We start from the raw sequence: 15,023 nt of genomic DNA, 5'->3' as shown, positions 1-15,023 counted from the left end.
TCAACACCTTGACTGGCCAGGCAAAGACCCGAGTGCTGTGGGGGACAACCAGGGAAGGCGTTTTTGAGGACAGGCCTTTCGGTGGGACTTGAAAGGAATTCAAGAGGCCAGGAGAGGAGAATAGTGAGTACAAGCCCGGGAACTGTGAGAGCAAAGGCAGGGAGGTGGGAGGGTGAGGGGCATGTCTCTGGGAGCACAGGTCATGGGGGAGCTGAGGAGAGGTCTGGCTTCAGGTCCCTGGCCTCAAATCACCAGGAATGAGAGAATCACCATGTGCTAGGGAAGAGCCTTTCTAGGGAGACTGAGGCTAGCACAGTGGGCCAAACCAGTAAGATCATCAATGAATCAATTACTGGTAGAGGCTGGGCACTGTGCTAGGTCCTGGGGCCACCGGTGAATCAAGATTGAGGCTTACCTGTAAAACCCAGTGGAATTGCTTGTTGGCTCCAGGAGGGGGAAGGAAAAGAGCATGAATCATGTAACCTTGGGAAAATATTCTAAATTAAACTAATTAATTAAATTTAAAAAGTGATGCTTACCTGGGGTCAAAAACCCCTAATAAACCCAAGGACAGGATATTGGATGGAGGAAGGGAGGGAACTAGAGAAGAAAGTTTAGGGAGGAGAACTGTACTGAGGCTCCAAAGAGTGCCCTGGTACGGTGCCCTGCTCAGACCACCTCTGGACCATGGTTATCTTCAGGCCTACCACCGGAGGCTGGCTGCTACTGTAGAGGGGTCTCCTCCCCAGACACAAGTTGGGCCAGAGCTCCTTCCATCTCTTGGTCTCCTCCTTCAATACAGAGGCCATCATGGCCTGAGAGGCGGCCCTTCACTTCTCCATTTTTCTCTACCTCTGATGCCAAAGTTTCTGACAAGAAAGTGGGCTAGACCCTCTTCACTCCTCATGGGATTCGAGTTCATCCCTAATTATATCTGTAAGACTGACCTCCTGCCCTCTTAATCCTATGGCATGAAGGGAAAATGAGGTGATTTCTGCAGCAGAGAAGTGGCAAAGCTGGGAGGGTCTGAGAACAGGGACGGTCAGGGCTAGGAGGGGCCTTGGAACATAAGAGCATATGAAGAGATAGATGGATGTGACCTTGAAGGTGGTTTTGCCTCACCCCCTCATTTTGCAGAGGAGAAAACTGGGGACCAGAGAGGGCCAGTAGCTTGTCCAGATTGTGACTAGCAAGCAGTAGGTCCAGATTAGAGCCCAGATCTCTTGAGGCAGAGCCCTGCTGCCTTCCAAGCCAAGCTTCCTCCCCTCTCAGGCTATCTACCATAAATGACTAAGACAGCAGGTGGGCACACAGACAGCATCTGCCCTTGAGATATGAGAGTGCATCTACGCCTTCCCCTGTTCTCACAAAGAAGGACCCTCTTCAGGGAACTGGCTCACCTTCCTTCTAGGGACATTGGCTGGAAAGGTGTGAGCTGTGCCAGGATTCAGTTGCTATCTCAGAACCATGCTTCTCTTTCAGGGACCCTGGTTGGAGCCTCAGCTCTGCTATTGTCTGATTGTGGGACCTTGGGCAAGTCACTTCCTAGGAGATCATCTCCCAGGGCATTCCTAGCTCTGGCATTCAGTGGTGCTACTCATTTATTTTCCACTGACCCCAGGCTGGAGAGGACAAGAGATCCTTCACTGGTGGAGAACTGGGCATCTCCAAGCTAAATCTGCCATCCAATTTAGGGCAGTCCCAAGAATCAGGTGGCATCGAGAGGATGGCAATGATGGGAGTAGGGAGGATGCAAGCCAGGTTATCCAAGATCCCTCAAAGGAGCTGGAGCTGTTTAGCCTGAAACAGGGAAGACCAAAGTGGGGGTATTTGAAAAGCTAAATGGGCAAGGGGACTCAGCAGTGGGAGTAAGCATCATCAGTCCTCAGGGGTCAGTCCTGCCCCTGCCATTCTTCCAACTCTATGCTTCTCCATCATCCCCTCCTACCCAACCATGACATATGGGCCAGCAGCTCCAACAGGGATGGGAAGCTGTTGCACACAGACCACTAGGCAATACCCCATCTTGTCTGATTCTCAGAGTAATAATAATAACAAACAATAAAACACCTTTCATACACAATCTCATTTGAGCTTCCCAAAGGGAGGTACTGCCCCCATTTTACAGAGAAGAAAATTGAGACTCAGGAAGATTACGGGACTTGCCCATGGTCACATCACTAGTGTCTAGGGGAAGATTTTTAAAGCAGGTCTTCCTGGCTCCACAGCCTACCCCAATTATTTCACACCTCTGAGCTTTGCCTACCCAGATAGGCTGTGAGCTTGGTGAGGGCAGACTTCTGTCATCTCCTCTTGTAGATCCAGGGCAGGATGCTTCTCTTTCAGGGACCCTAGTTGGAGCCCCAGCTCTGCTATTGACTGATTGTGGGACCTTGGGCAAGTCACTTCCTAGGAGACATCTCCCAGGGCATTTGTAGCTCTGGCATTCAGTGGTGCTACTTTTCCCCAGTAAATAAAAGCCATCCTTTTCATTATCTCAAGAATTATGCCTAAAACTCTTCCCTGGGATAGTCCGATAGTGTGACCCTGCAATCACTGTCAAGCCTGCCTCATTCTTGTATTAGCTGGTGCTTAATAAATGGGTGCGGATGGATTGGTTGACTCATCATCCCCAGCATTCAGTGGAGGCAGAGTGACCTGTCCAAGGCCCGGCACACAACTGGTGCTTCATTGTCAGGGCTGGGAGGTGGGATGGCCCTGGCCAGCCTCCCCCTCCCCAGGGTCCCCTCCTGCCCATCCAATCCTCCCAGGAGGGTCAGTCACCTTTCTTCCAGCCTCATTGTTATGAAGGTTCATCAGCCTCCTGGCATTCTTCTTGATTTCACGGGCATCCACAAAGCGTCTGGAGAATTCGATGCCATAGCGGACATCGGCTGAGCAGCCACCCCACTTCCAGCCCTCCTCCTGGTTGTAGTAACCCTGCTTTTCCCGGTCACAGCCACAGTTACTCAGGTTGCCTTGGCTACAGGCCGCAGTGACCGCGTGGGCAACACCAGCAGCTGTGATGGCATAGGTGAAGGCAGCTTCCCGGCTCCCTGCAAGGAAGAGGAAAAAGGGATGAAGCCAGGGATGCTGGGGGCCTTGGACGTGCTCTAGCTTAGAACCTTTCCACTCAGGGTCTAGTCCTGTCTCTACCACTAACTCACTGGAACAAGTCACTCCTCTCCTCTGGATCCTAGGTTCCTGCCTAAGACCCCTCCCCATCTACTGTTCTCTTCCCAACTGAGGCTGCCAACGCTCTATATCCTAAGGTTGCTTCCAGTTCAGACACTGGAGAATTCAGTGGTTCCTGATCCCCTCTCAGCAGGGAGATGAAGTCTCACTGAAGATCCTTGGCTCTCCCTCCTCATCTCTCCCTCCTGGCTGCCCAGGCTTCCTTCAGGCTCCAACTTGAACCCTCTCATTTGAGTACCTTCCCTCTGGACATTATTTCCTAGTTACTTAGCTTCTCTAGGTCTGGTTTTTAACATGGTAGTTTGCATGTTGCTTTCCCATTGGACTGTGAACTCCTTGAGAGTAGGGACTGTCTTTCACCTTTCTTTATATTGCCGATCAACATTTTACAAGTACTTATTCTGTGCTCTAAAAGCCAGGCACTGCACTATGCACAATACAAATATCCTGTAAGTGCTATTCTTTTCCCATTTTACACAGGAGGAAACTGAAACAGAGAGGAAGTGACTTGTCCAGGGTCACAGTTAGGAAGCATCTGAGGTAAGTTTTGAACACAGGGTTTCCTGACTTCATATTGTTTTTTAGAGTCTTCCCTCTTTCAAACTTCCTTATTACTGTTGATGGCAACACCAACCTCCCAGACCACGACCTCTTACCCCTTTGTTTCCAAGCTGCTGCCAAGACCTAGCACAGTGATGGTGAACTTTTTAGAGACAGAGTGCCAGGTCCCACCTCCACTCCACCCCACCCCCAGACAAAGTGCTGTGACCTCCCCCACTAAGTGCTGGGTGTGCCCTGCCCCGCCTTACCCCATACAGGGGAGGGAGGAAGCTCTCCCATTGGGCTGCTGGATGGAGGGGGCAGTTGAAGTGAGGAATGTCCTCGGGGCGTGGAGAGAGAGGGAGGGGAGTGGTCTGAATGCTATGCTCCCCTCCAGCTCTGCAACCTGTGACTGGAAGAAGCACTCCCATTGGGCTGTTAGGCAGAAGGGCAGGTAAAGTAAAAAAATTTTATCACACCCAGGGGAGAGGGGAGTGGGGGAGGGCAGTTGTTTGCCCACAGAGAGCACTCTGCACACCATCTTTGGCACCCATGCCATAGGTTCGCCACCACTGACCTAGCACCTTCATTAACACTTCTTGGACATGTCCCCCTTTCTCTTCTGACACTATGGCTCCCTGGGGCTGGCCCTCATACCTGGACGATGGCCATAGCTGCTGGAGAGGTCTGACTGCCTCCAATCTCTCCTCTTTTATTCAGCCTCCATTCAACCACCAAAGTGATCTTCCTAAAGCACAGACAGGTCTGGCCATGTTCCTTTCTACTTAATAAACTCCAGTGGCTCCCTATGGCCTCCAGGAGGAAATATGAAATGCTGTTTTGCCTTTGAAACCCAGACCCCTCCTGCCTCTCTGGCCTTCTTATGCCTTCCCTTCCAACACATACTCTTCAATCCAATGACACCAACTTCCTGGCTGTTGCTCATAAGACCCTCTGTCTCGTGGTTCTGGACATTCTCTCTAGCCATCCTGCCTGCCTGGTATGCTCTCCCTCCTATGCCCTGACTGTTGGCCTCCCTGGCTCCCAGGAAGTCTTCTCTCGGTTAATTATTTCCTATGAATTCATCTGTTTGCATGTTGGCCCCCCCATTTCGACTTCCTGTAGAAGGGGGTGTTTGAGTTTAGACTTAAAGGAAGCCAGGGAGGACAGGAGCCCCAAATACACAAAACTAGCCCTTCTCTGGGCCAGAAAAAGAAAACAAATATACATTCTATGATGGCGGAGACAGAGACAGAGAGGAGAGAGGCGAGAACCCCGAACCCCAGAGAGAGAACATACGTGGGCAGTGGATGGCCTCTAAATTAGGCCAGAGTGACTCCAGGGTAAGATCATCAGAACTGAACTTCATCTCATTTAATTGCTGTGGGACCACCAAGGCAGCAGAAATGTAACTGATTCCTAGGAGAAACTAACTCGGCTCGGCAGAAATAGTCCAATAAATCAAAGAAGTGGAGAATTGCGGTTAAGATAGAGCTCTGGGCTTTGATTTCATTTCCATCTTTAATACACATGATCTCTGGGAGCCTCACTTTTTCTTTTTGTAAAATGAAGGTGGGGGCAGCTGGGTAGCTCAGTGGATTGAGAGCCAGACCTAGAGACGGGAGGTCCTGGGTTCAAATTTGGCCTCAGACACTCCCAGCTGTGTGACCCTGGGCAAGTCACTTAACCCCCATTGCCTAACCCTTACCACTCTTCTGCCTTAGAACCAATACACAGTATTGATTCTAAGATAGAAGGTAAGGGTTTAAAAAAATGAAATAAAATGAAGGTGTTGGATTAGATGGTCTGGCTGCCCCCCCCCCCCAGCTCTACCATCCCCTGTTCCAGGCCCTTCCCAGCTCTAAGGTTCTAGGCTCAGTGGGCCCTTCATCCTGCTTCCCCTATCTCTTAACGCAGTGGCACACTATAGTCTCTAAGGTGCACCCCAGGCAAGCTTTGAAGATTGTTCCCCTTGACTGACCTTGAGGAATCATGAGTCAGAGCTCATAGAATCCCAGATAGAAAGACGGAAGTCACCCAGCACTAACTCCTCTACTTTCCAGCTGAGGAAACAGGCCAGGCTAAACAGGTTGTAAGTGATAGTGTCAAGATTTGAACTCAAGTCCCTGGACTCCCAATCCAGCAGATTCCTCACTCCTGGATCTCATCCCTACATTGGTTCAAACCATCCATAGGACCAGTTTCCAAAACACTGTTACACATAGGTTCTCATTGATTCCTTGCCAGAATCGGGAAGGAGCCCCCAGTGTCCCCACAGAGGCCTGGGGTTCAAATTCTGAATGTATCACTTAATAGCTGTTTGACTTGGAGCAAATGAATCTCTTAACCCCAAGTCCTCAGTTTCCTCTCCTGTCAGTGGAAATGAAAAGACCATCCCTAAGGTCTCTGGTCACTCTAAATCTCAATGTCCTGAGAGGTTCCTGTGGACACAAGGGATGGGGTTAAAGAGGAATTAAAAAGAGCTGGGAGGCTCCTAGGATCTATCACAAGTATAAGGGAGATGGGAGGCCATCGAGGCCCCCCTCCTCCCATTTTATATAAGAGGAGAATGAAGTCCAAGGTGACTTGCCTGAGGTCTCACAGCTAATCAGGCTGGGGTGGAAATAAAAGAGAATTCCAGAGAGAACTGCTCTGTGAACCTGAATGGGAGAAAAAAATTCCCTTTATTTTCCCTAACTTCTAACAGAAATGTAGTGTTTCCTTTACGAGGTGCTTGGGGGGGGCTAGTCTCTTCCCCCCGAATTCTGGCTTCTCCCTGGGTAACACTGGGCCAGCTCCCTCGTCTGTGGAATGAGGAGCTTGGATGACGACAAGCTCTGTGTGAACCTTCCTTGCTATGGTCCTCTGAACCCAAGGTCTCCTCTGCTTGTCAGGCAGGTTTGGGTGGATGGCATTCGTTCTCCTCATTCCAATGTCATCTCCCCAGGCACTGAGATGCAAGCTGAACAGGAATTTAATTCAGTTGCCTGTGGAAACGGTGCCCGGGCTGTGGTCAGCTGCCCCGACCCAGGCCCTCCCTACCTGTCTGTCTATCCATTCCTCTAGACTGGGAAAGAAAAGGAGGGATGTGGGAAGGGACCAGGCCCAACCCAACCAAGGGGCCAGAGCCCCTCTGCCCTGCACAAAGGCCACCTTCGTGGCCCTCATTTCCTGCTTCCTGAGAGGGAAAGGGAGGCAAGGAGGAGAATAAGAGAAGGGCAGAGGACAAGCAGATAGGAGCAGAATGAAAGAAGAAAGAAAAGATGGAGAGGAGGGAAAAGAAGAGGGCTATGGAAGCAGACAGAAGGTCAAGTTCTCTCTGCCCTTGTCCTTGCTGGCCCCCATCCTCTCCCAGTCACCCCAGGCTGGTCCCTGGGGTCACAGGGGACTGAACTCACCCTTGGCTACCCTTCAAGGCTGTGGGTCACATCCAGATTTTCTGCTCCTCCTCAATACCCTGCCCTAGGCCCTGCTCTCAATGGCCCTGCAGCTAATAGGCTAAAAGGGCCTGGAATTTCCCCACTTCCTTCCAAAGCCAAAGCCAGGCCTCTGCTGGATACTGCAGAGCTGAGGGGAAGGCAGAGCTGGGATCCAGGCTTAGGATCTGAAACACATGACTTTAGATCTAGAAGGGACCTCAGGAAACTGCGGTTCCAAGGAGTTACGTGACTTGTCCAAGGTCACAGACTCTGTAAAATGTCAGGGGCAGGATTTTGAACCTGGACCTTCTCACTCGAGAGCCAGGTTATCAGCTGGGTGGCTCAGTGGAGAGGAAGACCTGAGTTCCAGGCTGTGTGACCCAGGGCAAGTCCTTGAGTCTCTCATCACCTTAGTTTCCTCAACTATAAAACGGGCATAATAATAGCATCTATATTTTGAGGATCAAATAAGCTAGTTTGTAAAGTGCTAAGAATAGTGCTGGGCACAATTGAATGTAATGGACTTCTCTACTAGCAGCAATGCAATGATCCAGGACAACTCTGAGGGGCTTAGGAGAAAGAACACTATCCACATCCAGAGAAAGAACTGTGGGAGCGGAAATGCAGAAGCAAAACAACTGCTTGATCACATGGGTTGAGGGGATATGGCTGGGGATGGAGACTCTAAACAATCACCCTGGTGCAAATATCAGTAATATGGAAACAGGTCTTGACCAAGGACACATGTAAACCCCAGTGGAATTGCTCATTGGCTACAGGAGGGGGTGGGAGGAGGGGAGGGAAAGAACATGAATCATGTAACCATGGAAAAATATTATAGATTAATCAATAAAAAATGTTAAAAAAGAATAGTGCCTGGTACATAGTAGGCTTGCCCAATAAATCTATCCATCTACCCATCCTTTCTTCCTCCTTTTCTTCCTTCCTCCCTTCTTCTCTTCTTTCTTTCCTTCGTCCCTCCCTCCCTGCTTCATGTTCTTGTTTTCCTCCTTCCTTCCCTCCCTCCCTCCCTGGGCTCCTTCTACTCTCAATCAGAGCAGATCTCTAGGAGGAGGGCACGTGAGCTTAGCCTTGAAGGATTCCAGCATCGAAGAAAAAGGGGGTATATTCATTCCGGGCACTGCTTCCCAGGGGTGTGGTGCTGGGCTACTTGAACAAAGGCTCCACATTAGCTGATAAGTCTGAGCTTGTAAAGGAGAGAAGAACTGCCCTGGGCAAGGGCCTTCCCCCCATCTCTAAGGCTAGATCAGACCTCCTGACCCTTGGATTCAGGGGCTTCTATACCTGCCTACCTTCCTTACCTAGCCCCTTACTCCCAGTCCTTCTGGGGTCTTCAAATCAATTTTAAAATGACTTATTTCTCAGTCACCGACATGTGCAGGGTCACGTGCTCAGGGCTGGGGAGATGCAGCTAAAAGGGCAAGCACTGACCTGGAAGGGCTGGAAGTGACTTGTGGTATCATGAAGGTGTGGAAATGGAAAGATAGATGAGAGGGGAGAGAAGGAGAGAGACAGAGAGAAGAGCACAGAAAGAAAGGGGGGAGACAAGACAGATGGAAATATATGTGGAGAGATGATAGATAAATACATTGGATGGATGGATAGATGGCGGGACAGATACAGATAGATAAATAGATGAATAGATGGACAGATAGACAGATAAATAAATGGATAGATGGACAGACAGATAAATAGATGGATAGATGGATGGATAGAGATAGATAGATAGATAGATAGATAGATGGATGGATAGATAGATAAACTGACAGATAGATGGACAGACAGATAAATAGATGGATAGATGGATGGATAGAAAGATAGATAGATAGATAGATAGATAGATAGATAGATAGATAGATAGATAGATAGATGGATAGATGGATAGATAGATAAACTGACAGATAGATGGACAAAGAAATAAATAGATGGATAGATGGATGGATAGATAGATGGATAGATGGATAGATAGATATGAAGAGAGACAGACAGAGAAAGGAATCTACAGGCCAGGAACTGGGAAGAGGCAGGGGCCAGAGGTGTCTTCATGGAAATGAGATGGGCCCCACAGCTGCCCTCACAGCTCTTAGCCTAGCAGGCTGTGGCAGAGAAGATATTTTGTAATCGTTGGTGTGCTATGGTTACTCTATGAATAACTAAGTTATGTCTTTAACTAAACCCCAAACTTTTCCCTTCACAACCTCCTCTGACCTTCACCAAAGTGGCTACACACTTGAAGTCAGGAAGTACAGAATTCCAATCCAATAATAACAATAACAATCAATAATTTACTATGTGCTAAGTGCTTTACAAATGTTTTCTCATTTGATCATCGCTGTGACCCTGAGAGGTAAGTGCTATGATTATGCCCATTTTACAATTGAGGAAACTAAGGCAGTGACTTCCCCAGGGTCAATATCTGAGGCAGAATTTGCAGTCAGGTTCTTCTTGACCCCAGGCCCAGGGCTCTACCCCCTGGGCCACCCAGCTCTCTCTGACACTTGTTCTCTGGGTAATCTAGCTGCTCCCCGCCTTCATTTTCCCATCTGTGAAGTGGGGAGGAGGAGGATAATAAGATCTCTCTCCAGAGCCGTTCTCAGATCAGGTGAGACACTCCTCCTCTGCCTGAAGCCCCAAAGAAATGAGAGTGATTATTATTAATGGAAGCTCCTTGGGGTATGTCAGTGTTTCATTTTGTTCTTTGTACCTGGCTTATAATGAGAGCAAGTTGGATTGGGCTGGAAAGCAGCGTGAAGGGGAGGGACAGAGATCCCCAATGACAACTGAGTTGGACCCTGGAGAGCCTGGGGATGCCTGGAGGAGAGCCTGGGAGAATTGGGGAGCCCTTTGCTTCTCCAGCCCCACGAACATGGAGGCCCTGGGGTGGGGGGTGGGGTCAGAGATCTGGTCTCTAGAACGTGGAGGGGCTTGACCCTTGGCCCAGCGTCAGCCCCTGCTTGCCCTGCACCCTCCTCCAATCCCAAGCCCAAGCAGCCTTTTTATAGCCTCACGGTGTCATGGAGATGGGCACACAAGTTCCTACAGGGAGCTGAGCGGAGGCTTTTGGGCCAGCTGCCCCGATGAAGTTTGAGTCAGTGTCTCCACCAAAAGCCCTCCTATTATGTGATTATAAATATGGGATCATAAAAAGTCACACCACGTTCAAACATGCCAGGCCTCCCGTCAGCTCCCAAGTCATTTGTTTTTAATTAGCTGGCTGCATCGGAACCACACCAGCAACGGGCAGCTCTAGGGATCCTGAACCCACAGGCTGGATGGCTGGGAGGGGCCTCAGCATAGGGGATGGCAGGAGTGGGAGGGGCTAGAACAGAGAATGGTAGAGCTGGGAGGGGGCTCTGTGCCCACGGTCAAAAACCAAGTTAATAGCAGAGCTCCGTGGGTTTTTTTGTTAACCTTTGCTTTTCTGTCTCTAAGACTGAAGGGCAAGAGCTGGGCAAATGGAGTCAAGTGACTTGCCCAGGGCCACACAGCAAGGAAGTCTCTAAAGCCACATTTGAACCCCAGCTATCAAGCTGCCCCTCCAGGTCTCCAATTCCCAACCAGGGCTGTCTTTCCTTTAACCATGTCTTGAAGGTGTGTGTGTGTGTGTGCGTGCATGCGCACTCTGTCCCTTTCCCATAGCTGGCAGCACCCTCATCCAAGCACTCATCACTTCTCCCTAGGATTACAGCCTTAGCCTTCCCATCAGCCTCCCTGCCTCGAGCCTCTCCTCTCTAGACCTGGCAGTCTCTAGAATAGTGGGGGGGGCATTGGAATCCCTGCTCTGCCCCTTACTGGCTCTATGACCATTGTGACTTTCTCCCTGATCAGCCTTAGGGTCTTCATTTATGAAATGAGAAGAGCCTCCCCTCCCCACCTATCTGGGCTATGACAAAAGAAGTGGGAAATATAGGCCTTTGATTATCCAGCTAGCCCCACTGTGTGCCAGGTCCTGGGCAAAGCTTTGAGGAGTCAAAGCTAGAAACCAGAGGAAAGAAGGGGGTTATGCCTGATGACCCTCAAGTGGCAGGATTCCTCCCATTCCATCACTCTTTAGGGCTAGGATTTCATCTGGAGAATGGGCACAGTAAAGACCTCCAGACCTGACAGCAGCACTTGACATGTTAAATGCCAGCCCAGGACCCCCTCCCTCCTTGGAATGCCTGCCAGTCAACTCTGGGCTACAGGGGTTGCTGGGATCGTGTTGGGGAGCACCTGGAATTAGTAGTACTAGAATAATTGGAATTAGCTACACCCTCATTTTAAAGACCAGGAGGCAGACCCAGAGAGGGCATTTGCCTGAGGTCATCCAGGCAGGGTCTCTGGCTTAGAGCCCACAGCCTCAAATCATTCCCACATAAGGTGCTCCAGAAAGACCAGATTCAGCAGCAGCAGCAGCCCATTCATCTCCGTCCTCCCATTGGCCTTCTCCAAAGAACTCTAAGCACGTTGAATTAACTGTCATTGTACTTCCTTTACAAATGGTAAAACAGACCCAAAGAAGGGAGTGTCAGCTAGGAGAAAGGAAAGGAAAGGCAGAGAATATTCTTTCCATTTCCAAGGTGAGGAAACTGAGGCTCAGAGGAGAAAGATGAACACACATAGAGGAATAGAAAGTGGCCTAGATTAGGGGTCCAGGCTGTGGGGTGGGAGCCTCAGCTCTCCTCCTCCCTCTCCTCCAAGCTAAAAGAGTCTCTATGGTCCCCTCCAAATCTGAGCTCTTATGCAGTGATGATGAACCTTTTAGAGATGGAGTGCTCCAATTATAACCCTCATAGCCCATGTGAGCCCCATACCTTAACCCAGGCAGGGGAGGTCGGAAGCGCTCCCATTGGGCTGCTGGGCAGAGGGGTGGGCAATGGGAGCAATGTCCTCTGGGGCACAAAGATAGGGGGTGGGGAGCAGCCCGCTCCTGCATGCGTGCCATAGGTTCACCAACATGGTCCTATGGCATCCTGAAGTCTCCCAGCTGGGGAGAGACAGTGCTGGTGCTGAGACCCTGCCTGAGGCTGTAGGCTCAGAGCTTCCTCTCCTAAGTCCTCTGGGCCTGGGGGCTCCTAGGGCAGGGGTTTTTGTGGAACCCTATCCTGGCTGCCAGAAGCTGGGGGTGGAGGGCCTCCCAGAAAGAGCCGGAGGCTGAAGGAGCAGCCTGGCTTTCCAGGAGTATTCCTGGAGAGCTCCCCCTCCCCTCTAGCTCCAGAATTAAAGGCTGCTTAAAGCTGCCCAGTTTATGACCAGAGAGCAATGCCGAGTCTATTAACCTTTCAGGTTCACCTGCTGAGAGAGCATTACTAGTTAAGCCTTGAACACCACAATGGAGGAGGCCAGCTCTGCATGGGGGAAAGAGGGGGAGGGACAGCAGCAGGGACTTCCCTGGGAACCCAGAGACCTTCAGGCCCGAACGGAGGGTGATGGGCATGCCCCAAACCTGGCTGGAGTCAGGAGACTGGCAGCAGCTGTGGGTGCCCCCAAACGGTGGGATTCCCCATGGAAAGTGTCACTGTCTCCATCCACCTTTAAAGAGGACTGATAACCCTTGTCCCTGGGCCTGACAAGGTGAGGAAGGAGTCAGGGACTGACCCAGATCACCGTGTGAGAGCTGGCGTGTGTGTGTGTGTGTGTGTGTGTGTGTGTGTGTGTGTGTGTGTGTGTGTGTGTGAGAGAGAGAGAGAGAGAGAGAGAGAGAGAGACAGAGAGAGAGAGACAGAGAGACAGAGAGAGACAGAGAGGGAGAGGGAGAGTTTAGAAGGTGATGATGGAACTTTTGAACATAAGTCAGGGTTGGAAGTGGCTGAGATCGATCCCTTACTTACTCCGATCTTCTCCTTTTACAGAGGGAGAAACTGAGGCCCAGAAGCGCATCCTCAGTAGAGAGATGAGAACTAGGGTTTATGACTTGCTACCCTGTTCCCAGAAGAGGAAGCACACCCAAAGGAATAAGACCATAATGGTGGAATTTTAGGAATTGGAAGGTAAGAGGAGGGGAGATCGTGAGACTCTGCTTCCCCTCTCTCTACCATCTCCTGAGACGCTCTCTCTATGACTCAGCACACACAGGTGTCCCAGTGGCGAGGGCCTGTTTTCAGGCTGCCCGGGGCATCGGTTGGGGGTTGAGGCATGAACACTGCCTTCTCCCTTCTCGAGCCAGGGTGGGCAGGGCAGCCGCACGTGCTCCGGGCTGCCTGGGGCTCAGAGGCAACTCCAGACTTGACTGGGATGACTCAGTGTTTATGAAACAGTTGCTACTAGGGGAAAGGCTGCTCAGGGCAGCCCAGAACAGGACCCATCGGGAACCCAATGACAGCCCACGGGGGACGTGGATGGAGCCAGGACCTTGGAGGAAGCAGACCTGCCTGTGGCCATCGACATGAGCTTGGCCTATGGGTCCTCAGGGCTCCTTTCTAGCTCCAAAGCCTGAGATATTGTGACACTGGCAGGCCATTGGGGTCTTCCCAGCAGCCCTGAGGTCCTATTGCTGAGGCTCATTCTTATAGGGGGCCCCCTCTTTTTCAGCTCCCCCTTCTAGAGCCCTCTCCAGCTCCTCGAGAGCTGCTCCGGCTGAGCTGACCCAAACTGCCCATCCAAAGAAGACCTGACAAGACCATCCGCCTCTTCTGGGCCATGTGACTCTGGGCAAGAACCCCACAATCCCCGGCTGGCAAAGGGGGATCCCATTTCTTCTGACCCGACTCCCTCTCAAGGCTGTGGCTGGCTTTCTGTGATGTGAGTGAGCTCTAGAAAGACCTCTCTTTGCCTAATGGTGGGCCAGATGGTGGGACTGACCAGCCAGATGCCCAAGACCTTGCCTGATGCCCAAGTGCTCCCTGGCTGACTGGGCAGGAGCCTCCTCCGCTTGGAGCCCCCGTCTCCGTGAGAGGGATGTGCCTGACAAGGTCAAAGGATCCACCAGCTCTGACATTCTGAGCTCCGCAGGATTCACTGGGCGCTGCGTTTGGCTCGGATCATTGCTCGGAATTCCATATGGCGACAAAGGCTGGGTCAAGAAAACCCAAGCTGAGAACAGGAGACAAATGGCTTCTGGTCGGAAATCCCAACAGAGCACCTGCAGCAAACTCCGGAGGAGCCCCACTTGGCCAGCCCTGCCTAGCCTGTCCTACTCACATGAGCTCAGTCATGTTTGCAGCAGCCACAGGAGGGGCCAAGTGAGACTCAGGGTACCACGCCAGGAAGGCGGAGGGGAGCAGCAGGGCCTGTCTCTTGTGGATGGGGCTGGGGTGGGGAGCACGCCGGCTGCCTCCAGAGCCCCTCCGTCCTGTGGCAGCTCCAGAGCGAGATCCAGCAGGGCTGGGTGCTGCCAGGCACCCCAGTGAAGGCTCCTGTGGGGCTTCACATCTCCAGGTGAGCCGAGCACACATCAGGGCCGTGGCTGGGAGCCTCAGGACTGCACTTTGAGTTTGGCTGGGATCATTGCATCCCTGTTACTCAGGGGGAGGCACTGCCCTCTTGTCTAGATTTCATCAACTTCCAGACGAAGGGTTTAAGCTGCTTGACCCCATCTCTGCCTCCTCTGATCGCCAGCCCTCTCATTTCACAGAGGAGGATCCTGGGGCCCAGAAGGGCCTCCCACTCTCCTGCCTGCACACAGGCTGAGGCAGGACAGGGACTAGAATCTGGGTCCCCTCATTCCCATTCTGCTGGCCTCCCCCTGCCGGCCTGAGCCTCAGTAGTAATTCATCCATCTGAACTTCATAGTAGGGGATGCCTAGCTGGGACAGCTAAGCCAATGACCTCCAGGTGTGAGGTCTGGCACCCTACCTCCATCCTGGCATGTGAGACCCAATTACCCTTTCAGATAGTCCCTCTCCATTCAGGCAGCTGGGAGTGGTCATG

The 15,023-nt window shown here is 51.4% G+C and overlaps 1 protein-coding gene across 1 annotated transcript in view; it reads right to left on the bottom strand.

Moving 5' to 3' along the window:
* The window catches only part of WNT7B (Wnt family member 7B), a 91,565-nt gene that overhangs the window by 15,236 nt on the left and 61,306 nt on the right, over positions 1 to 15,023 (bottom strand). The window contains exon 3 of the mRNA XM_001364101.4: positions 2,785 to 3,056. Within this exon, the coding sequence (XP_001364138.1) occupies positions 2,785 to 3,056 (272 nt within the window). The remainder of the gene's footprint in view (positions 1 to 2,784; positions 3,057 to 15,023) is intronic.

Source organism: Monodelphis domestica, chromosome 5, assembly GCF_027887165.1.
Source record: "Monodelphis domestica isolate mMonDom1 chromosome 5, mMonDom1.pri, whole genome shotgun sequence".
In the NCBI taxonomy this organism is placed as follows: Eukaryota; Metazoa; Chordata; class Mammalia; order Didelphimorphia; family Didelphidae; genus Monodelphis; species Monodelphis domestica.
Note: the sequence above shows the minus strand (reverse complement) of the source record. Positions and strands in the feature narration are given on the sequence as shown.